At 42.0% G+C, this 25,718-nt stretch overlaps 1 protein-coding gene across 2 annotated transcripts in view; it reads right to left on the minus strand.

The window, feature by feature from the left end:
- ATP8A2 (ATPase phospholipid transporting 8A2) overlaps positions 1 to 25,718 on the minus strand; it is a 693,068-nt gene that overhangs the window by 262,339 nt on the left and 405,011 nt on the right. For both annotated transcript variants that reach the window (XM_030813212.1, XM_030813213.1), the window contains exon 26: positions 163 to 346. In XM_030813212.1, coding sequence (XP_030669072.1) covers positions 163 to 346 — 184 coding nt within the window. The remainder of the gene's footprint in view (positions 1 to 162; positions 347 to 25,718) is intronic.

Below are 25,718 nucleotides of genomic sequence, written 5' to 3' on the forward strand. Positions count from 1 at the left end.
ACAACTACAGAGAAATCCAAATATCCCCTGGGTTTCATCTAGACAGCAACCTCAAGAGGGGTGGCAGAGGTTTGGGGCTGCACTGAAGGTTAAACGCCAGGTCCTCATGCCCAGCTATCATCTCTCAACAGGATGGGGCAGCTGGACACCCAAGCTGCTGACCTGTGCGATGGCGTAATCCGAGTTGTTGGTGGCCTGCATGCCTTCATTCCCACTGATTCCCACACCCACGTGGGCTGTCTGGATCATCCCGACATCGTTGGCGCCGTCTCCGATGGCGAGGGTGATGGCCTTCACCCGCTTCTTCACCACATCTACTATCTCAGACTTCTGCAGAGGAGACACTCTGTGAGAAAAAGAGAGGGAAATCAGAACTATGCACGTCTTTCCAGAGGAAACAGCTGTAATCTACATTCCGCTGCATTAAAAGGACAGTTACTGGACGATCTCCAAATTCAATACATACATTTTATGCTCATGTGCAAAGAAGCTTTCAGAAAACAGTAGCTTGTGGCTTTCAAGTATTTGCCAACTTCTCAGATGAAATATACAATAGAAAACTAACTTAAAACACAGCCTATTTGTAATCACTCTGCTCAGTGGGAGGCATCTGTACAAACTCCTCGGGGGTACGTGTGCCCTGCTGAATGATAAAGGAAGTCAGTCTAGCTACAGGGGTCTTCGGAAATGTCTTTCCAATAAATCAGAAAACGAGCACAGACCTCCTTTTGCTTTATGGTACATCATATACAACCTAGGGCTGGCAAGGAATTTTCTGTAAAATCTGCTTTTACAGAAGGGAAAGGAAATTGGCAGGGCATGAGAAAGTGCAGAAAGAAGGCTGGGGTAAGAGGAAAGAAAAAAGACTTCTCTACATCCACCCCAGAAAAGCAAGCTGTGTTTGAAGGGCAGCCAAGGCAGAGGATCTAGGATGGGAGTCAGGGAGTGGAAGTCTCCCCTTGCTGAGCCGTGCAGAAGCACAGCCCTAAAGGGGGAGAGAAGCTCAGCCCCTGCATAGGAAGGGTTCTTTCCACAAGGAATCCAAGATGGCGGCCAAGCTTTCCTAAGTCCTCAAGTTGTCTGGGAAGAGGAGCCAGTATAAATCTGCGGGGTGTAAAGCAGAGGGGTATTCATGAAAATGAAGTGCTTATTCAGAGTGTAGACCAGAAAACACAGCAACATCAAGCAAAGACTAGCATCTCAGGACTGAGTGACTCTACATTCTGAATTGGTAAGCTGACGCTTGATTTGGGGAATTTACAGGTGAGCTCTCGGATCACTTAAACAGCACTTGCCCGCACCCCCCACCCCCCCACCACATACACAGAATAAACACAAAGTAAAAGATTTTTCTGGATTTCCCAGAGGTCTACTGGCCACGCCCACATATGGACTTCACGCATCAGCTAGAATGGAGACTCAAAGATTTGCCCAGTAAGGGCCAGGCGTGGTGGCTCACACCTGTAATCCCAGCACTTTGGGAGGCCGAGGTGGGTGGATCACAAAGTCAGGAGATTGAGACCATCCTGGCTAACACGGTGAAAACCCGTCTCTACTAAAAATACAAAAAAAATTAGCTGGGTGTGGTGGCGGGCACCTGTAGTCCCAGCTACTCAGGAGGCTGAGGCGGGAGAATGGTGTGAACCCTGGAGGCGGAGCTTGCAGTGAGCCAAGATTGCGCCACTGCACTCCAGCCTTGGCAACAGAGCCAGATTCCGCCTCAAAAAAAAAAAGATTTGCCCAGTAGGAACTTCAACGGCTCCTAGATGGTCTCTACCCACAAAGATACCTGTTCCAAACAGAAAACTGAAGTGCTACCTGGCATCTCATTCTACCAACTTGAGAAAGAAATGCATTTGGTGAGACAGCAAACTGAATGTAGAACCATGTAAAAAGCCTTTGCTCAGTGACAAAGATAAAAATTAGAAAGTTAGAAAAACATAATGAAAGGACTTTAGGAGCTGGGTTGCACAATCTGATATCCCTTTTAGCATTTCCACAAGGGTTTGCAATGGCAGCAATTCGATGCTTCCTGGAGTAGGTGCAACCACTGCAAATTATTATTACTTTTTTGTTGTTACTGAGCATACTTAAGAGTACTAACTCTGTCATTTGGGGCTAAACAGGAAAAGTCTAACTTCTCTTGCAAATATTTGGAAGGCTGAAATATAAAAACAGCTATCACATCCTTCCTCCCAAAGCTCTGTTGCTGCTTGCTAAATATTCTCAGGTTCTTCAACCATTATGTAATAGGCATGCTTCAGAACTTAAAAAATATATAAAATATATACTTGGTTACCTCCAAGTATAATCTTTCAGACAATTGAGAGCAGAATAGAACAGAATCACCATCTCCCTGGTAGCAGATGCCAGATTCACTTTAATGTGGCCTAAAAGAAAGTTACTTGAGCTTTACCACTGCTTATCAATGAAGCCTCCAGTCAACGCCACATAAGCAATTTTAACATGAAGGGATATTAAGCTGTATCTACTCCCTCCTAGTTTGTGCAACTGCTCCTTAAAGCCAAGGGCTGATCTTTTTGGCAGAGGCAGTCCACAACTGTAACTGGCTACACAAAAGTGATTTCCCATTTTGTTTTGAAACTCCACAGAACCACAGATCAAATATGGTTGGAGAAAACAACCTGCGGGCCACAGTTAAAGGCCCGAGTATGACCTTTTCCTGTGCACCACACATTAACCATTTAAGCAGGGAAAGGAAGTCCATGAGCCCCTGCTTTTCATGAGTGGGATTGGGAAAATGAGAACCAGCCACCTCATGGGATGGTTGTGATGTGTTAATGTGAAACCACTGTGTTGACTAGCAAGTATAAAACAATTGCATCTCATACTCCACCTAGCATAGGATTATGTGAAACATCTTAACTGTTGGAAAAACAAAACAAGACTGGACACCTCTGAGAACTGCCTGCCATCAGACTTGTGTCTTCCAACTGGGTGTGCAGGTGCCCTGGGGATGCTGCAGCAGAAGTTTTTTTAATTTTTGAGGGAAATGCAGCAATGTCTCTCAGGTAACAGTGCAAAATACTAGCTGGAAGTAGCTCACAGTTTCAACAATAAACCACACTGCATCCCTTTTCATGATATGTCTTTGCGAAGCTGAGCTCTCATGGCAGTGATGATAAAAAGCAAATGCCTTGTGAAAATGAATGTGGAATAGGAAATGAGCAAGGCAGCAGCTATGCTTACCCTAAAGTTCGAGAAGTCATGCAGCACTCAACAGGCAAACAGGCATATCACCACATGCCATTGTCAACAGTAATGATTATTTAATGATGGAGGAAATAAGGATTATTTCTTTCAATGTATGTCTTTCAATGACATTATTGTTTCAAATGTCTGCTAAGTTGTTGGGTCATAAATACTTCTTAAATTATTTGACTTTACCTACTTAATAATTAGAAACTTAAGTTTTCCTTTTGGTCTAAGGGCTGTGCAAAGGAATTGCTGAGACACTGAGGACATAGTGGATCCAGAGTCTGGATTCTTATGATTGCATTAATCACTCTTTAATTAAAATCATTCACTCACTGAGGTGGAACCTCACTAAGGAGGCTATCACTTAATCTGCAACTCCTCTTATGCATCCATGAAAGTATCGCCAGAGAGCATAAAACAGGAACTTAAACAGGACTCAGCAGGCCTGAGGCTGCAACTCCTCCTTAAGTCTATATGTCATCCAAGTGATCAAGAAAGCTGGCCTATTCATCAGCAAATTCGAGGTGGTCTGGAGAGAAAGGAAGCCCATAGGCAGAAGGCTTGGCCATTTCACACTGCAGGGGTTGGAAAATCTCAGGAGTGGAACAGGAAAGGACCTAAACAGACCCGGGTTTTCTTTGAGGTTAAAGTTGTTGGTTTTCTATTAGGGAGGTTAGCAATAGGCCAACCAATGGGAAATGAGGAGCAAGTCAAATAGACTCACTGGGCTTGCCACTCTGGGATTTGGATCTCAAGTAAGTCAAGTCAGGATTCCAATGGCTTAAAGTACAATCTATGAACATCCAACAGCTGCCTTTCCCAAAAAGCAAAAATAAGGAGAAAACCTGACCAGGGTATATAAAGCAAGTCATACGGCAGTATTTTAGGAACATGAAATTCTCATCAAGGATTTATTATGTCCTCAGCTGTAATGCCTTGAGAAAACATAGCTCTAGCACACACTAGGGGTTCAAAACAGATGTCCAACAGCTAATTTCTACAGAAATGAGGAGGCACCACTCCGCTTTAGCCATATGCAGTATTTTAGAATACCAAGTTGCCAGGAAGCACAAGCGGGATCTTTCTTAATCTTAACTTGTGATCTGGAATCACATGCCACACTTAATAAGTATTCCCAACATATAATAATTCAACCCATAAAATAAAAACTCCAGACCACAGCTGAGCCAAGCTAGGTGCTTGGGGCACTTCTTTAATCCTATTCTGGTGTATTATGAATAGAAATATAAACCAGAAGCATTCAGTTGACTGGAGAAGTATTCTATCTGCTTTTTTGGATAATATAATAGATTCTAAAATGAAAAATAAGTTTTTCTTTTGAGACTTACAAAAATCAGTTCCTGGAGTATCTCATTTTGTGGGACACATGTCCCTGAAATTTAAAAACTAGCTCTCCGAGTTATTTCAAATATAACACTTTAGTGAAACCTTGGGTAACTGCTTTTATAGAACTAATGATCATCCACTAATTTATCTGATATACATAAACCCTGCTCTCAGAGTTTCCGATTCTGATCTTGCAATATCATCTGCGCAAACCTAAGCAGATTCTTTACCTCCTCCGATCTTACCTGCCCGGTTATCAAAGAGGGGCTGGATCTCAATTGTAGATTTGTACACTGAGCTCACTTGAGCCAGAGGGGTTACAAGGAACTCTACCCAGGAACCCCCTAGAGACCCAAAACACTTATTAATTAACCAGACTCACAAAATTCTTTCACTATCTGGATTTGAAAACATCTTTATTACATATAGCAGTCCTTATGACTAAAAGGAAGTTTGAAAACCACTGTCCTAGATCAATGAGTTTCCAACTTTAAGTGAGCATCAGAATCACCCAGAGGGATTGTCAAGTACAGCCTCTGATCAGAAAGTCTGGGCTGGGCCTGTGAATGTGCATTTCTAACAAGCTCCCAGCTGCTGCCGCTGCTGCTTGTCTCTGGACCATACTCAGGTCACCAGCACTGGCCTAGACAATACCACGAGTTCTTTCTAGTAAAAATGTTTTCTAGCTAAGCTTGAATTTCCATAGCATAAGATACATACAAAATTTCCATAGTGACAGTTAACAATTACAAGAAACACTGAATCTTATCCCCTTTCTTAAAGTTTTGCATATGTAGGTTTTTCTTCTTTGCTTTTAAACAGAAACCCAGAAAGTATACATTTTGTTGGTACTTCATTAAAAATATTCTTTTAATCTGAGTGTCTCAAATAAGAAGGTGGTAGGGGCAAAAACTAACTGAAATACAACATACAAGACTTCATAAGTTGTTTTTCGTAATGACACAGAAACCAACTTATCAATACCAAGCCTAAAATGCATAATATTTAACTATAAAATAAAGTGCTCCAATATATCAGAAGATTTCATTTGGAAAAGTGTTCATTTTCCTGTTGAAGATACTATCCTATGAAAAGGATTTTCTTATTAAAATAGTTATTTAAATAAAATATAACATCTTCTTTTTCATGGCAGTCAGTCAAAAACTTCAGTACCTTTAAAAATCTCATAGCTTAAGTAGATAGATATACAAACACTTGATATTTGAGTCTAAAACCTAAAATTAATTAACCCATCCTATTTATTAAATTCCTCCATGGCTGACCACATCCCTTCTGTCCACTGGGTTCTTTCTTCAGTTGCGTTTAGTACATTTGTGCAGGACGCAACCCATGTGTCCAGGCCTTCTGGACAGTTGTTCCCTTCTGGAGCATCTGTGCTCGGACCCAAGCTGTACGGATCCCTCAAAACTTAATCTCATGGCCTAGATTTTGGTGTATTTCATTGTAGCCCTAAATTCTAAAAGTAGATAATTTGGGCAGCTTGGAATGGCCCCTGGAGCACAGTGGCAGATGTAGAATTTGGGGTTGGGAGGGCAGTAGTGGGAAAGGATAGTGGCAGGAATGGGGGTGCATTCAGGCGAGCCCAATAGGTACCTGTGGGTTAGCTTATCTAGAGGCACGAAGAAAGAAAATTTCAACTCAATCACTCAATAGTTCTAAGGTAGATGTAAGTGCTCCCTCACTATAAAAACTTACACACGGCGAGGAGCTGTAACTAAGGAAGCTGCAAGACAGTGTGCCTTAGAGAGACACAACAACTAAGGAAAGGTGAGAGCAGTTCAGTTTTTATTTCAAAGAATGCAGTGTTTGACCAAGAGGCAGCCTCACAAGGGTTGGGTCTAAGGTAGGACGTAGTTTGAAAAGCAAGGTGAGTGCTAACAGAGAAAAGAACAATCCATGAGCGAATGGGTTTCAGAGTGACTACGTGCATCTCATTGTTCAATGAGCCACATGCATGGACTTTCAGGGATGAGCGTTTCTAGCTTTGGTTGCTTTTGCAGCAAAAAATTCTGGAAATTCTATGCCAGTATTTCCTCTAGAGATGAAGGTGTTATGGAGCCCCTCCCATGGAAGCTTTTCTCGGAATCCTTAAACATTTCAAAACCACATCTGAATATAAAAGAGGGGATTTCCTACAAAATGCCATGTGACTTGAGTTACCATTCTTTCCCTAACGCCATCAGCTGCATCATGAAAGAACAGACAGGTGACATAAAAGTTTCAAGAACTGGCCCCAAATTATTTAATCAGTACACTTCTTTCCATAAAGTATTCAATGTAATTGGTTATATCCATCCTGGGGGAATATGTTTTTCTCTCTAACCTTCACGAGGACAGAGATGACATCTTTCATTCCTTTTCTATCCCTCCCTTTCCTCACCCTTCTCCAAATGTCTAATTTAAGATTTGTACAGCAGACATTCAATAAATGGTGACTAACTACCAAAATCATGATTCCAAGACTAGTTACATCTCCACCCATAATTAAGTGTAATAGAAAAAAATACAGTTCTATTTAAACAAAACTATCTTAACTTCCATATAAACAACAGACCTAGGAACATGCTATTAGTGTGCAATTCCGAAAGCCTACTCACAGATGGAGAGGATGAAAGGAATACATAAATGACGGGCCACCTCTGTGAGATCTAAATTTGTCACTCATGGAAAGCAGATAAAAACATCCCACTTGTCCTGTGATGCAAGAGACAGATATCGTTTGCAAACTTCCTGACCAACATGCTAGTGGTCTTCATTCTATTTTCTACAAATACCCTTAAAAACATTCTAGGCCTTCTAGGACAGCCTTTTTTTTTTTTTTTTTTTTTTTTTGAGACAGAGTCTCACTCCATCACCCAGGCTGGAGTGCAATGGAACGATCTTGGCTCACTGCAACCTCCGCCTCCCAGGTTCAAGCAATTCTCTTGCCTCAGCCTCCCAAGTAGCTGGGATTACATGCATGCACCTCCACACCCAGCTAATTTTTTTCTTTTGTATTTTTCATAGAGACAGGGTTTTGCCATGTTGGCCAGCCTGGTCTTGAACTTCTGCCCTCAGGTGATCCACCTGCCTCGACTTCGCAAAGTGCTGAGATTACAGGCATCAGCCACCACACCCAGTCTTGTGACTCTTTTAATGACACATGGCTGACAACAATCTTTGTCCTTACAAAGGGCTCTCCTGGGAAAAGCTAACACCTAAGCTTAGTTTTTTTTCCTGGCCTCTTTAGATCATGATGCTTTGACTATTATAAGCTCACCCCCAGCCCCTGCATAACACCTCACAAAAGCACTTTGAGGGCTTAATAAATACCAGCTTACCAAACATTTACAAGTAGTCTTGGGGCTGCTGCATGATGCAAATCATCCAAACAAATTATTTATATTTAATAAGTAATATATAAGGTGTATATATATATATATATACCTTATCATATGTGTGTGTATATATATATACTGTACTAATATATATTATATTTTATATACATATACTTTTTTTGAGACAGGATCTCTTTATGTTGCCCGTGCTGGTCTTGAACTCCTGGTCTCAGGCGATCCTCCTGCCTCAGCCTCCCAAGCAGCTGAGGCCACAGGTGTGCATCATTTTGCCCAGCTTAGCTCAACCACCTATTTGCTCTTTGTGCAATGATTTAAGCCTAGAATCAGATTCTACCACAATAGAATGCCTCTGTAATATCTTTGCACTACAAATGACTATTTAACACAGTGCCCAGTAGAATAAGGATTTAACTTACTGACTGACTAATATGACAAACGTATATCTCATTATTGGTGATAAAACATGCATGACATAATGACAAACCCTGATGCTATCCAGCCACTCTTGAGAAATACAGGTCAACATGCTCCAGGATTTGTTGAACAAGTAATGTAAGAGCCCAGATGTACCGATGGTATTATTTTGATATGGCTGAAACATGTATGTTTTGATAACATCCACCATATTTTGGCAATACCAGGCATAGGTCCTTTCCTTTCAGTGACACTGCAATTGAACAGGTGCTAAGGTCACAACACCAGGAGTCTCTGCAAAGGGGAGGGGAGAGGCAGGCAGCTGTGCAAGATCTTGCTTTTTATCTTAGTGCTGCAATTCCATGGTAATTTTAGGAATTTAACACATATATTTGAGCATATATTAAATTGTGGAAAGCTTGAAATTTCCACAGCATTGTATAAGTACAAAAATTATTTAACATGGTATAAGTATCATTTTTCAAAAATACTAAGGTTAAATGTTTCCATATTCCAAAAGAGATTCTTTATAACTCAACTTTCAAAAACAGAATTTGGGCTCTTCTTCACACTCCACAAATAAAGAGAGAGATTTTAGAAAATATTATGTATGTTAATATGCTACTGCAAAAATACATTAACATTTACTAATAATTTCCTTGTTGTGTAAAGGGTTCATTTAACTCATTTTCAATATTTAATAACGATAGGAAGTTTAATTTTAATTATTTCAGTGTTATATACACCTCCCAACATATACACACAAAATATAGTCTTGGCTCTTCTACAAATCCTTTTAAAAGAGCTTGAAAAAAATCTTGCTAGTGTCTTAAAGTGTACTGCACCTCTTACGTTGGATGTGAGTCCTTAAATATGAAGAATTTTAAGACTAGCTATTCTATTTACCTGAAGATACCTTTATATGGCGTCTAAATTCTGATTTCAGGCTCTAATCATGTCCTTGAAAACCAAAAATTTTTAAAGAGAAGAAGCCGTAATAATTGATTTAGACATGAGGCATATATATGGCCATCTCTCTCTACATATATTTTACTGATCTTAATTACTACATGAGGACTTGTGACTGCTTCAACATCCTATAAGCATCGTCTTCTTTGAAACAGGAGTTACAGATCAGCCATCCTACAGTTGTTAGTGGTGACGGCAACCTGATATTCTTTATTAACTGAACAAAACCCTTAAAACTCGATCCTGTGCTCGAGCCGTAAATGCTGCCTCTGCAGCTGAGACTTGCAGAGGGGCTCTCAGAAAAACAGGAGGACACCCTGTCTGCTCAAGATCGATTTACTCCACAACTGAGAAAGGGCTCACTTTGAAATAAGGATACGTTGCTTGGGGGTTCAGAATTTATGCATCAGTACTTGAGTCTGTGACAATTTTATCGCATGTCCACAAAAACAGAACAATTAAAGTGGCATTCTGACAGGAGTCTAGCTTCTGAAAACCTGACATCTCTACTAAATGATGTGGAATGTATTAAGATCTGGGCAAGCGCATTTTATGTAAAAGTTGAATGGGTTGTATGTTGTGAATTATATATAGTTTTATAGTCACTGAAATCAACCGGTTATAGTCTGTCTCTTCCTGTACTAGACTGAAAAGAATGGAGCAGTCTAGGAAGGCTGGGATTTAAATAAAAGATATTAGATCCTTCTGTTCCCAGGCTGAAACAGGGATTAGAATAACACATCTAAATACCTTAATGTTTTTAGCACAAAAAGCATTAATTTGATACTCTGCTTCCTTGAAATGCTTTATTAAGGCCCCCAAGACCCTCTCAGGAGGGTCTGGCTTCCTCAAAGTTAACATACATGTATTGTTCCCCACTGCAAATTTTACTAGTATTTCAAAACAGTGTGCCTGACCTCTGCTGTGGGGAAGGTGGGAATAGGAATCAGAACTGAGAGGAAAGCTGAGAAGTGTTTGAGTTTTAGTTTTGACATTTCAGAGCAAACTTGTGACTCCTGCAGGACCAGGCATCATGAGCTCATGCACAGCTGAAAATTAATGACAATGGAGATGTTTAATATATTGGATGGTTTTAATCAGGTCTGCCCTTCACCCATCACCTGTGCACAGAACAAAAGGTCATCTGATTACCAATCCCATATCTGCACCAAACTGTAACTTCCTGCACTCTGGAAATAGTGGGTAGGCTATCCAGTTCTGACCTTCACCTCAGTCCTAATCCAAGCAATTAAGAGACCCCAGAGCCACAGGGACAGCAATGGCCAACACCATGTGTGCTTCACACTCAGGCAGGTAGTTTGCAGATTAATACCTCTCTCTCCTTCTTTCTCTTTCTCTCTCTCTCTCTCCCCCCTTCCTTCCTTCCTTTCTTTCTCTCTCTCTTTCTTTCTTAATTTGGAAGTGGAATTTCTTGGGTGGGAAAGGAGGTAATTTACACAAAGCTCTTTCTTCCAAGTAGCATACACACCTTCTAAAACCTAAAGACTGTTTAACAAGCCACTTATTCTAGATCGCAATAGCGGGAAATAATACCGCTTTTCTTTTTCATGATTATATGTGTAAAACTGTTTTAAAAAAAACAGGAGTGGCATTCTACCATTCCAAAAATGGAACATGAAAACGACTTCTAGTGATTCTATATGTCTGCTAATGTCCTGGGGGATGGCAGAGAAAAGATGGACAAACAGATTTCAGATAGATGTGGTGGTGGTGGCAGGTGGATGAATATAGGTACAATGGTCAAACACATGGGGGCCTGCCTATAGACAGGACATGAGCCCCAAGACATTGTGTATCCATAGAAGAAACACATTTTTTATAGCTAATTATAATAGTAGTTGACATAATCTAATGTAAAGGTTATTTTGCAACTTGTTTTTCTAATTGATTAATACCATCATAATAGCACTTCCTTGGACAAAGTCTGATCTGAAATGTGGTTGGCTATGTGCTTCTGTCTCCATAATTAGGCTACGAGGTACTTGGTGTTAGGGACTTGTTTCACTCATCTTTAGACCTTTAGCATCATACACAATAGGTAACAAACAAATATTTGTTGAATTGCCCATGTTTTTGCAATGGTTTTTTGGACTTAAAACACAGCTCTTTTTTCTTTCTCCTCCTCAATTGTTTCCATTTCATGTTCGAGGACACACTTATCATATGAAATGAGTAATGATCATCGTGTAGTTTTTGATCAAAAGAGGTGAAAGATTAAGGCTATGAGTTTATTACATCCCCTGTTCAGAGAAGCCAAATCCTAACTTTTGACTCTACCTGGTAGCTATTCAGTACAGAGCAAATTAACACGAGGACAGCCGTGTTTATCAGGTTACCTCATTTTGGAGGTTAACAGTGGCAACCTAAACATCAAGTATGGCATTGTGGTGGCTTCATGGGTGGGGTCAATACTGCCAACACCTGCCTCACTCACCTGGGCTGGAAGCTGCAGCATGGAGCCAGCAGGACCCTGTGCCTTCAGAGCAGAGCTAGTCACTGAGCTCAGAAAGGAGATAAAGGCCAGAGTGAACCAGACACACAACCGCCTGGATTGGGGGGGTACAAAGCGGGAGTTGAGAATGAAGAAAGTTCCAGCCATGAAACTTGAGAAATGAGGAGTTTGGGGGTCAGGAACACATATAACAGGGGCTCTCAGCTGACTGAGAAAAGGGTTTTACTTCTCATGCTGTAAAGGTCTTGAAATATCATGCCTGTGCCTTACAATTACACTCACTTCTCAGCCGAATACGGGAGTCATCAACCCAACTGCGACTGAGTGTGACAGAGAGGTTAAGGCAGTGGAGTAGCAAGCAGCCTGGCAGAGAACACCCTCTCTTCTAAGCGTGCGTGCACGCGCACACACACACACACACACATAGTATATCGTTACATTGAACTGGCACATGGATAGAATTTAAAGCAGTGACAACTTTGGTGTTGTAATCTTTTCCCCAAACCATGTAACAAAATGACCTGCCATCCACTTAGATGAGAGTGACTCAGCTTCCAGGGCACAGTGGCAAGTGCATGCTAGGTCTTGGGGCTCTGGTGATAGAAAGGTGAGGAAAGCACGCGTGTGTCCACCGGAGCCACAGGGAGCGATGCTTTTTCTTTTTCTCCTATGGCCATCCTCTCACATGGCACAAGGTCCAGACCAGATTCTGTGACCAATGGTCCGAGGTGATAAAAACCAACATGTGAGGAAAAGCCTTTATGATCCTGTGGGCTACTTGGAAAATTCCACCCTCCTCCAGCACCCCATCCCCTGGAGAGTAGGTGTATTGTCTCCCCTAGAGGTTTAGTGTATGCTGTGGGGAAGGAGAAAAGAACTCAGGCGATGGCCATTAACAAATTAACGAGGGGGAAGGGTGGGGAACGAACGCGCTGAGCGAGCAGGATTCACGGGATGAGATGCACAGGGGCTCCCTGCCTCTTCTTAACCAGACGGACCCCCTCCCTTGTCCTCTTTTTCCTCCTCTGTGAAGAGACCAATGAGGAGGATTTCTAATGTGCCTTAAGCCAAAGTCTATGCTTTTAAGTTGAAAACAAAAATAAGGGATTCAGTAATGATAATGATAGGGGCAGCAGCAAGTGCTGATTTGGCACATACCATTTGATCATCAGTAACTGGGCTAAGTGCTTTCCACGCACTGGCTGCTTTAATCCTAAGCACAACTCTGCAAAATTGGTGCTGTTATTCTCTCCATTTTACAGGTGAGAAAACCCAGCTCAGAAAGATTGACAGAGTGTGCCAGAAGTCACAACCTAACAAGTGGCCAAGACAAGACTAAACACAAGCAAGTGTCTTCTTGCTCCAGGCTCCACACCCTCACCCACTCTATTACATTCTTTGATTTCTTCAAAACACACATCTGGAAGCTTTCACATAGTTCTGCTGAGCAACTGGGCCGTGGGTGGGAGACAGAACACAGGTACCACAGCTTCCACTCCCAACACGGTAAGAATCCAGCAGAGGAGCCACGACCACACCACTTCACTCCAGCCTGGACGACAGAGCAAGACACTGTCTCAAAAAAAAAAAAAGAATCCAACAGTTACCTAATCCTCCAATTCACAGTTTTCTGCTTATAATATGGGGACACCGCCATTGCCATCTGCTTCACAAGATAACCATGAAAACTGAATAAATGATAAAGATGGATGAAAGGTGAAAAAACCTATCCTGGCTGCTACCTGGAGTAGGTGCCGCTGCTGCATGCTATCCTGGAGCACCATCCCCCCGCCTCTGTGAGGACACCATCCAGGCTGAGAGCTAGTGCTGGCTGGGAGTGCCCTTCCCCTCTCAGCTCCTGGCTTTAAGGCCTCTCAAGGTCTTCAGGACAGAGGTGGGAAGAGAAACAAGAAAAGAAGAAAGTCTTGGCTGACGTGTCCCTGTTTGAATTTATCTCTCTTCCCTTCAAGTCCACTGTCTACGTGTCAAATTCTGTATGGTCTGTCATCTGGGGTTGGAGTGCAGTGGTGTGATCTCGGCTGCCCGCAATCTCCGCCTCCCAGGTTCAAGCAATTCTCCTACCTCAGCCTACCAAGTGGCTGGGATTATACGCGCCCACCACCACGCCCAGCTAATTTTTTCGTATTTTTAGTAGAGACGGGGTTTCATCATGTTGGCCAGGCTGGTCTCAAACTCCTGACCTCATGATTTGCCCACCTCAGCCTCTCAAAGTGCTGGGATTACAGGAATGGGCCACCGTGCTCGGCCTGGGGTTTCTTTATATATCAACCTATTATATTATATTACATATTCACACTAAAATTATCACTCACTGAATATAAATAACACAAATAAGATTGTAAGTTCCTACAGGAAAAAGATTATGTCTTCATTTTTAAACTGCCCCTACATCCAACAGAATGCTTTGCACACAATGGCTACCGCCAATTTTGCCTATGTGAATGAGATTGCAGCAATAATGGGAACAGTTTTGATAAGCAGTATGAGGGCCGCAGGACACAGGCGGGTTTGGAGATGGAATGAATCAGGAATGAAGAAGGAACTTTGGCAGGGTCAGTACACCTCCCTTTCTGTAGCTTTGTCCCTGGGTGAAGCTGGGAGCTACAGTGGAGAGGGCCTGCCTCTGGAGGTGGAATTGTGATAGTACCATCATTTGTCTTGATTGATTAGAACTGTACATTTAGCTCAACCTGACCTGATGCCCTAAAACAGTATCAGCTGTTCACAAGAATAAATTACAAACATATGAATATGTGCAACTGTCACAAACATTGTCTCCCCAAGCAATGTCCAACACAGCAAAGTGATTCTTTTCCATTCATGTGCTGGAAGTAGTTTTTCCTCTTACTCTTATCTCCAACAACAACAAAAAGCCCAAAAAACAAATCAGCAAATAATCCAATCAAGGTGCAATTAGTATAAGTGGAAGTCTAGAAACAGTTTTTCATTAAGAAAATTGACAGAAATTGACATAAAATAAATTTTGAAAAAGCCTATGTAAAATAACACCAGACAATTAACAAGTGGAAAACAGAACCATCCACTCCAATAGAAGACCATTTTTCTTAGCCTAAAATCCTAATTTATATAATTATTCTCTACCATAATAATCTGTCTTTTGCTACGTTAAAAAACAGAAGTACTTTTTCTCTGAAATGATTCTTAAATATTATAAAAATTAAATTAAAAATGGGATTTTTTGCTTTATATTTGACTAGAACAATTTCTTAAAATGAGCTAACACCACTCTGTTTTTCGACATCAGATAATTCTCCAAGATTCCCTTAGTTACATGGGGCTATATTTGCCCTATAAACTTCTAACTAGAGTTCTTCTAAATTGAAGGTATTAATTTCCAGTCAAAGGAAAATGTTTCAACATTATTGAAAAGAGAGTTTTGACTGGCTTCCAAGAAGCTATTTGTAGCTCATATCAGTAAAACCTCAAAAAAAAAAAAAATCACATATTTTTTTTTCCATCTAAAATGTTTAAAAGGTGAAGTTTTCCTAAAATGCAAACAGAAAGCCATTCCTTCCTGTAACGACAACTGCTAAGTCTGGGCAGCCGGCATAGTGGCATGCCTGCTCTGTTCAGGGCCAGGGCCAGGGCCAGTTCATTCTTTGTCAGTTTTCTTTGTACATTTTAGGATTCTTTATCAGCATGTAATGAAGCTCAGGTCATTAGCAGAACAAAGAAAAATATATTAAACAACCCAGCTATGCAGATGGCAACAAACTAGTCAACCCACATAAATACACCAGGCAATTAAGGGAGATGTGCAGAGATAGCCTATGGCCTCCAAGGCGTTACGCAGTGATAAGGCAGGGCTATCCATCTTGACTGAGCAAACGGTATCTGCAGTGCCTAACGGCTCATTAAGTCACACAGACACTAAGTCACACAGACACCATGCTAAGTGCAAGGGCTGCAATTTCTTTGAAAGTCCTTCAGTGAATGAAGGAGAGGAAAAGCATACATGGATGTTGGCTTAATACACTTTAACAGTAATTAGGAAATAGCCATTTTCTATTTCTTCCAGATGCTATGTTAGTGACAGAAACAGACTTTTCCTTAACTCTGGGGGCTGCGTTTTGACACAAGTGGTGTTTGTCTTTTGTGTGCACCCCAAGCACTCAGGATACTGAGACCCTTCCACAATCAGGGAGCAACACATGGCTCTCACGTGGCTGCCAGTTCCAAAGACAAAATATCTCCAAAAGAGAAGCTGGGAAGGACATCATTGAGCTGAGGAGCCATCCCTCCAGGTTGAGGATAATTTTCCCTCTGTGATCGCCCTGCAATACCAGCACCATGTTTGCTGTTTTCCCAGCATAGCCCTGGTGGTGTTCATCTCAATAGCTGGCATGGAGCTGGCACTCAGAGAGTATTTGTGGACTGACCTACCGCACTAGAATGAGATTCTCAAATTTGCAGCTATGCATTGCTGTACTCTGTAGAAAGGCAAACAGAGGACTGTATGCAACAAAGGGAGGGGAAGCCAATAACCACACAAGCCAGAGCGTCTGGCCAACATTCACATGAGTCAGCACTGAGCTGGGAGCTGGAAATAAGCTAGAAATGGCTTTATAAAGGATTGTGGGTCGAGCCAAAGGGCAGCTGTGGGACCACACCCTGTAAGTGTTGGCGCTTGGTTTGTGAGCTCCCACTTCCCGGATTCCCCTGCTACTTTTGCTCATACAGTGTTCTTGGACATGCTGTTGGCCACCAGGCTACCCTTTCTCTGATCAGCAGTGCCCCATGCCCATTCCTCCACTCTGCCCTGTCTGTCCCTCCTCTTGGCACAAGAGCTTAAGGGCCCAGCTTGCTGAAGGAGACTGAGGGAGGGCACAAAGACCCCACAGCAGCCAGCGCTGGTGGTGCCCCCCAGTACTCCACACTCCAAGAGGGGAGAGATGACCTATTTATAAATCACCCCAGTAAAAACTGCTATCACACGTAGCTCAAAGACACACTAGAGGGTGGTGAGGAAAGGTAAGGAGGAGAGTTAGAAAGAAAAATCAGAGGAGACTTGCCATGAGCTAGTTCTAAGACCATGGATAGAGATGCTGAACCAAAACCAGCCAAAAAGAATCTGAGGTGGAGGAAACACTTTGAACAGAGTTTGGCAACAACAAAGTAGACTAATATTACATAATGCTGATGTGTGGGCAAACAAGCACTGGCCAGGATTTAGGGGCTGCATTGAGCTATGCTTGCACCGCCACTGCACTCCAGCCTGGGCAACATAGTGAGACCCTGTCTCTAAACACAAAACAAAACAAAAAACCATGCAGTCAGCACATGTCCATTCTTCCAGAACAATACATTTTACATCTACTGCACTCTCAAGGACCTGCTGATGAACAATAAGCTAGTGACTGTGCCTATGACCTTGTCTATTTATCCATTTACTTTCTTAAGATAAATTTCTTTTTTTTTAGAGTCTCACTCTGTCGCCCAGGCTGGAGTGCAAGAGTATGATCTCGGCTCACTGCAACCTTTTCCCGGGTTCAAGCAATTCTCCTGCCTCAGTCCCCCAAGTAGCTAGGACTACAGCGGCATGCCACCACTCCTGGCTAATTTTTGTATTTGTAGTAGAGATGGGGTTTCACCATGTTGGCCAGGCTGGTCTTGAACTCCTGACCCCAAGTGATCCGCCTGCCTCAACCTCCCAAAGTGTTGGGATTACAGGCGTGAGCCACTGCGCCTGGGCTCTTAGGATAAATTCCTTAGGATAAATAACCAAGCTGCCTATTTAGAAGTTATGCACATGTAAAATTTGTATTCAGATTGCCTTTATGTAGGATTGCACCAATATATATGCCCATTGGTACTCTCTTGCCTTGGCCCCCCAAAGTGCTGGGATTATAGGCATGAGCCTGAACCACTGCGCCTGGCCCTCACTACCTATCGTTGAATGAAGAAAGCAAATTACAACAGTACATGTAACAGTAGCATCCAATTTTAGACACATACGAGATGTATACATACATATACATGCAGCAATAAAACTTCAGGAGAAAATGATTTAGAAAGTGGTTATCTCTGATTTGGGTGTATTATTCCTTCATTTTATTCTTTCTGCTTATATTATTAATATAAATTACTTTTGTAAAGAAAAAGAAAGTAAGTTATTAAAAGCAGTGTAAATACAATTCAGGCCAGGCTTAATCCCAGCACTGTGGGAGGCCAAACTCCTGGGCTTAGGTGGGAGGACTGCTTGAGCCCAAAAGTTCAAGACCAGCCTGGGCAACATAGCGAGACCTTGTCTCTACAGAAAATTTTAAAATTAGCCAGTCATGGCAATCACACCTGTAGTCCCAGCTACTCAGGAGGCTGAGGCAGGAAGATCGCTTGAATCCAGGAGTTGGAGGCTGTAGTGAGCCATGACTGTGCTCGGGTGATAGAGTGAGACCCTGTCTCTTAAAAGAAAAAAAAAAATCATAAAATAAAATAAATAAAAAATAAATACACTTCAAGGTTTCACTCAATTTTAAAGCTTTACAATCCTTGCCTAAAATGTAGCCATTTCAGTGATGCTACATTACAGGATATTTCCGTCATAACTTTCCAAGTACAAGGTATTTGAAGAAGTCCTAGAAAACAAGATGTTGCCATTTCTTTGCACTGCGCCTTTACCCTTCTGGTAGGCACTGCAGCCAAGCTGCTTATTACAGTCTGGGGCCCTCAGGGCATCTGTTGACGAGGTTGAATTCAAAGTAAGCCAAGGTATGGGAGGTTGACTTAGTTACTTTCAAATAACCACAGAGAATCTCCTTGTAGGAGACTCAGGAAACCCACCAAATAAATCACGTTTGCACAACAAGCTAAATTTTATCAGGAAAATGGAGCCTTTGTCCACCAAAGACAGCAGTACTAGCTGTGAGCCCACGGGCACCTTTGTCATTGAGGCTCCCAAGCTCTCTGTGAGTGCTCTCATACACTGTGGTGCTTAAAACCTCCAAGATTGCAGCTCCCTGTTGGACCCTGGACAGAGAACAACACAATCTCCGGCTTTAAACATGGCTATGTTGTCACTAGGAATACTTTAGTGAACTGTACGTGTAATTCCAAAAAGATTTCTATTTTTTTCCCCAAGCAACTCTTTCAAAATAGAAGTTTTGTATACATCGAGCAGAAGACTTTTCTTTGCAAGCTTTTTGATGCCTATGTGCTCGTATAAACTCGATGCCAAAACTACACATATGAGGTACCCACCGACAGGGCCCCCAGGCTCCCCACACTTCCTCCCTATTACTCGAACACACTCATTTCTAGAATCCCATCACGTGGTGGGGAGAAAGGCCCTGCTGAACTGAAAGTATCTATGGTGCTCCCAAAGCTGGGCTGAAACCACCGGCCTTTGGAATGGGAGCTGGGCAGAGCAACATGGAAGCAGGTGGGAGTCAGAGTCCGGGGGATGGCTGTGGAGAGGGAGGCTGCTTCAGTGTGGGGGTGGGCACAGTGTATAGCCCAAAACTAGAGACAGATGAGAGTAACCAAGGAAGAGGGAGCACTAGCAGAGGGAAACTGCCCACAGTTAGGGCCCATGTTCCTGGCTTTGGTCACTCTACACACAGGTGTGTACTATTTTATTTGGTCTCCTGAAAAGTCTAGCGACTACTCTGAGAAATGCAGCCTGCTCTGCCTGGGTCAGGAGCTGCTGTCTGGACACTGGCCTGTCTTCCACACGAACTGGACTGGTGACCCTTCAGGGAGGACTTCACCAAAGTTCTCCTTACTGTGGCTTTAGAGGGACACAAATAAGTAAATAAATATTGAGACAATCAGATGATTTCTGAAGATGAACTTCTTTGTTTCATATGCAAACAGGAGCTCATATACATGCAAATAATTCTCCTTCTTTGTTTTTTTGTTTTGTTTCGTTTTGTTTTTTAGAGATGTGGTCTTGCTATGTTGCCCAGGCTGGACTCAAACTCCTGGGCTGAAGCAATCCCCCATCTCAGCCTCCTAAGTAGCCAGGACTAGTGAGTGGTACGTGCCACCATGCCTGGCCAAGTAATTATTTTAAAAACAAACTTAGATGTCAACAATTAGAAACTAAAGAGACAACGTGACAGTTATCATCAGTCATTCGTTCTACTCTATAGTGACCAGAATGTCCCATTTTAACTTCCTTTCCAGTTTTAAAGAAAATCGGAAGGAACACAAGTTGGCTGCTGCCTGTCTACACTGCAGCCTTGGTCTGCTCCTAAGGTAAAGCGGCCCCACTCTTTCTTAAATTCCTCCCATCCCCCTGGCCCCAGGAACAGCCTAAGCTCTGTAGCTGCTCACTCAAGGGGCTTCCTGACTGCCCCCACCTAGCACAGCCTCCTGCTCTGACATCGAAGTGACAATGCCTGCGTCATGATTCCCTGCTGCCTACACCCCCTCCTCACCCACATTCCCACTGCTCTGCTTTTCTCCAGACAAAATCTGCACCGCAAACTCCCTCGCATCTGGACTCCCCTCAGCTAACTTCGGCTCTATCCTGAAGACCACCTCCAGTGTCGCCTCCTTCCTGGCGGGGTCCTCTGATGCTTCTCCCATCTCCGTCAGGCCCTCCTTCCCCTCTGCCAGCTTCACTTGCCCCTCCTCCACTCTCTTCCCATCAGAATACTCAGCCCATGCCCAGAAATCACCATTTCCAGGCCTGTCTTCCTGGAAGGACTAATTCCTGCAAGGCAAAGATCTGTTCTCTTCAGCATCGGCAGTGCCTCCCAAATGCCTGGCCCACCTGCTGCCGATAGTTAGAAATGTGTCAACTCTTATTTCACGGAAGACAGAAAAACAACCTAAGGATCCACAATTTCATGTTAGTCAAAACTATTCTGCTATCTGCGATCTCAATTGCCATTATAATTTCACTGTCCTCTCACTACAAGCCATGGTGAAGATACACATTTCGCCTCTCCAACTTCATAGAAATGTCCACTGATTTTAATCTCCACATACTGTTATTGAAATGCCTATGTGTATATACATGGTGGTGATGGGGGGCACTCTTTACAAATACTAAAAACACTAAAATAAAAAGGAGAAAAAAACATTTTGAAAATGCTATAACCCAAACCAGAATAACTGCTAATACAAACAGGCCCCTTCCCAAATGTAAGTGGGTCACAAGTAATGGCTCACCTCAAAGTGGCCGCAGCAACACTGTTTACTCTCCATTTGGGGCTTAAAAGCATTTTAGTTGATGAACAGGCCCTGAAGCAGAAACATCTAAACCCATGCTAATGCCCAGCAGAGCAGTAACTTCTTTTGATTAATTTACCAGTACTGAAAGCACAAGAAAGAGATCAAACCGCATTCTGCACTAAACAATTAAACAAGCAGCCATGCCTCCAGTATGGTGTGCGTCAGGATGAAAGCTGGATGGGGTCGAATGAAAAAGCAACAAATATCTTACATTGATTAATGCTTATACAATTTTTTTCCCCTTAAATGTCATAACATTTCATTCAATGCTCAAACCAAAGAGCTTATGTAACATTTAAAACAAAAAAAGAGTTCCAAAAGCCTAAGAAAATTCAGATGTGTCCTGAGGAGAAAAATCAGGTCATTCCAAACAGTTCTAAAGAACATTCAAAATACTTTGGCAGCACTGACCAATTTGCTGAAATATTTTCAACATGAAACAGCATAGGGGAAAAATCCTATCATCTCCTTTCATCGAAAAATATTTTTTCTGCTATGAGTGAAATTGTTCTTAATTTAAACTAGCCCATTCACAATGTCCAATACTATCTATACACACTGTTTTGGAAACCCAGAGCTTAAACAAATATGATGATACAAATATATCTCTACTTAGTAATTTTTTTCTCAAATTGGAATTTAAACCATACTGTGATTCCTAAATCAGAATGAACTACAAATGTTAGTACTTAACCCCTATAGATTTTCTGAATGATTGGCTGAATGAATTTTCTAAAAACCAATAAATGTCTTTGTAATAAAACAAAACTTATATACTTGTAGAAAAATATCTGAACAAAGCCAGCTAAAAACGTCAGCTTATTGGAAAGTCAAACTTGGTGCATTTTACATCCCTGAAGAACATTTCTTGGTAATTCAATGTTATTTTAGTCAATGTGTTGGCATGTCTTTGGGCTACTCACTGCAACTCTGTCCTAATCGGTAAAATGGAGCTGATCCACACTTTGGGGGATTTTAAAGATTAAATGAAATTGTATCTATAAAGCACACATCCTGACATCCTGAAACTCTTCCCTAAACAAACCCCTCTCCATGCATTGTATCCCCAGGCGATGCTAAACCCCTTGCAGAGCTTTTGGTCTACTTAGCGCACCTCCACATGTATAACTCCTCTTCCATGACTGAGCTTACCTCCTCCACTCCAGCACATACTGTTCTGTAAGAGTTATCAGGTGCTCATCATCACTGGCCATCAGAGAAATGCAAATCAAAACCACAGTGAGATACCATCTCACACCAGTTAGAATGGCCATCATTAAAAAATCAGGAAACAACAGGTGCTGGAGAGGATGTGGAGAAATAGGAACACTTTTACACTGTTGGTGGGACTGTAAACTAGTTCAACCATTGTGGAAGGCAGTGTGGCGGTTCCTCAGGGATCTAGAACTAGAAATACCATTTGACCCAGCCATCCCATTGCTGGGTATATACCCAAAGGACTATAAATCATGCTGCTGTAAAGACATATGCACACGTATGTTTATTGCGGCACTATTCACAATAGCAAAGACTTGGAACCAACCCAAACGTCCAACAACGATAGACTGGATTAAGAAAATGTGGCACATATACACTATGGAATACTATGCAGCCATAAAAAATGATGAGTTCATGTCCTTTGTAGGGACATGGATGAAACTGGAAACCATCATTCTCAGTAAACTATCGCAAGGACAAAAAACCAAACACTGCATGTTCTCACTCATAGGTGGGAATTGAACAATGAGAACTCATGGACACAGGAAGGGGAACATCACACTCCGGGGACTGTTGTGGGGTTGGGGGAGAGGGGAGGGACAGCATTAGGAGATATACCTAATGCTAAATGACGAGTTAATGGGTGCGGGAAATCAACATGGCACACGTATACATATGTAACAAACCTGCACATTGTGCACATGTACCCTAAAACCTAAAGTATAATAAAAAAAAAAAGAGTTATCAGGTATGTGGAAGACATGAAACAAACATGAATAAAAGGACCCACAGGATACCATTTGCTACATCTGCCAAACAGTTCGAATTGAAGCCCTTTATATTTTCAAACTCTTATGTGGAAAGACCACAAAAATTTGGAAATGGAACACTGCAAACTGACTTCTCTACTAACCTTCTCACAATACTTATGAAGACGTGAGCCCAAGGAGCACGGCAGATGAGGCCTGTTTGCCTGCTCAAGTGCTATGGCTCTAATAGATACGAATCCTCTATTACTGCTATTGAATAAATAAATGAATTGTAGCTGAGATAGACCTAACTTTCCACTGATCCCTACTTCCAGTTTTCTTATATGTATACAGGAAAACAAAAATTTGCTATTTTAGATCTTTCCAAAGACAGTGACACCCTCCCTTAGAAAATAATTTAAAAACCCTTGGATGAGGTCAGGAAACACAAGGAAAAGGAGCTCTCACTTTGCAGAGGAAGCAGAGGCTCGCAGGACAGAATGACCACAGGTTCTGTGTTTCCCCGCAGCGCAGTGAAACATATCCTATCGAAGAAGCTTTGATCGCGGGGGCCTTTTGAAAGCACGGGCCAAAAAGCTGGAGATAATCTACCACAATGTTCAACATATAAAATTAAGAATGACCTATGAATTATTCCACACTGATTTTGACTCTGGTTATAAAAATTGGCTTTCACACTGACCTGTTTATATGGCTCAGTCTTCAACGCACTTTTCTCTAAACACTTCAGCTAGAATCGACAGATTTTTAGGTCTTGAGCCAAGGCATTGTTGTTGCTGTTGGGGCATGAATAACGTCCATCCAGGGAAGAGAAGGTGCTGGTCCAGTTTCCTTTTAGTGTGGGATCACCAGCTTTCCCACAAATGAGCAGGAAACATAATAGACTCAACCTGGGTTAATTGTTTCCTAACTATAAGGCAATTTCACAAATATTTGAACCTACTATACAGAGTAACCTCAAATATTTACCTACAAAAACACCATTACATACATAGAAAGGACCACAGAAGTCCTTCCACATTCAAATTCAAATTCTTTAATCAGCTTCATTCGGCAGAACTTTATTTGCCTACGTGCTAGACTCCCTGTTCTCATTTCCCAAGTTAAATATCCAGTGAGATGCACAGCCCTTGCCATCCATCTATCCTGCTTTAAGTTCATGTCAGTGTGCAAATTCCTAAAGACATCCTGAGAGCCATGAACAAGACTTCCTTCTTTTCACGACAGTTTTGGGGGTTTGGGAGTTTTTTGGGGGTGGGACGTCTTGAGTTGGCTTTATCATCAGTTTATTTTTTTTATTATTATTATACTTTAGGTTTTAGGGTACATGTGCACAATGTGCAGGTTTCTTACATATGAATCCAGGTGCCATGTTGATTTGCTGCACCCATTAACTCGTCATTTAGCATTAGGTGTATCTCCTAATGCTGTCCCTCCCCCCTCCCCCCAACCCACAACAGTCCCCAGAGTGTGATGTTCCCCTTCCTGTGTCCATGAGTTCTCATTGTTCAATTCCCACCTATGAGTGAGAACATGTGGTGTTTGGTTTTTTGTCCTTGCGATAGTTTACTGAGAATGATGGTTTCCAGCTTCATCCATGTCCCTACAAAGGACATGAACTCATCATTTTTTATGGCTGCATAGTATTCCATAGTGTATATGTGCCACATTTTCTTAATCCAGTCTATCGTTGTTGGACATTTGGGTTGGTTCCAAGTCTTTGCTATTGTGAATAGTGCCGCAATAAACATACGTGTGCATGTGTCTTTATAGCAGCATGATTTATAGTCCTTTGGGTATATACCCAGTAATGGGATGGCTGGGTCAAATGGTATTTCTAGTTCTAGATCCCTGAGGAATCACCACACTGACTTCCACAATGGTTGAACTAGTTTACAGTCCCACCAACAGTGTAAAAGTGTTCCTATTTCTCCACATCCTCTCCAGCACCTGTTGTTTCCTGACTTTTTAAAGATCACCATTCTAACTGGTGTGAGATGGTATCTCATTGTGGTTTTGATTTGCATTTCTCTGATGGCCAGTGATGATGAGCATTTTGTCATGTGTTTTTTGGCTGCATAAATGTCTTCTTTTGAGAAGTGTCTGTTCATGTCCTTCGCCCACTTTTTGATGGGGTTGTTTGTTTTTTTCTTGTAAATTTGTTTGAGTTCATTGTAGATTCTGGATATTAGCCCTTTGTCAGATGAGTAGGTTGCAAAAATTTTCTCCCATTCTGTAGGTTGCCTGTTCACTCTGATGGTAGTTTCTTTTGCTATGCAGAAGCTCTTTAATTTAATTAGATCCCATTTGTCAATTTTGGCTTTTGTTGCCATTGCTTTTGGTGTTTTAGACATGAAGTCCTTGCCCATGCCTATGTCCTGAATGGTATTGCCTAGGCTTTCTTCTAGGGTTTTTATGGTTTTAGGTCTAACATGTAAGTCTTTAATCCATCTTGAATTAATTTTTGTATAAGGTGTAAGGAAGGGATCCAGTTTCAGCTTTCTACATATGGCTAGCCAGTTTTCCCAGCACCATTTATTAAATAGGGAATCCTTTCCCCATTGCTTGTTTTTGTCAGGTTTGTCAAAGATCAGATAGTTGTAGATATGCAGCATTATTTCTGAGGGCTCTGTTCTGTTCCATTGATCTATGTCTCTGTTGTGGTACCAGTACCATGCTGCTTTGGTTACTGTAGCCTTGTAGTATACTTTGAAGTCAGGTAGCGTG

This window comes from Nomascus leucogenys, chromosome 5 (assembly GCF_006542625.1).
Source record: "Nomascus leucogenys isolate Asia chromosome 5, Asia_NLE_v1, whole genome shotgun sequence".
In the NCBI taxonomy this organism is placed as follows: Eukaryota; Metazoa; Chordata; class Mammalia; order Primates; family Hylobatidae; genus Nomascus; species Nomascus leucogenys.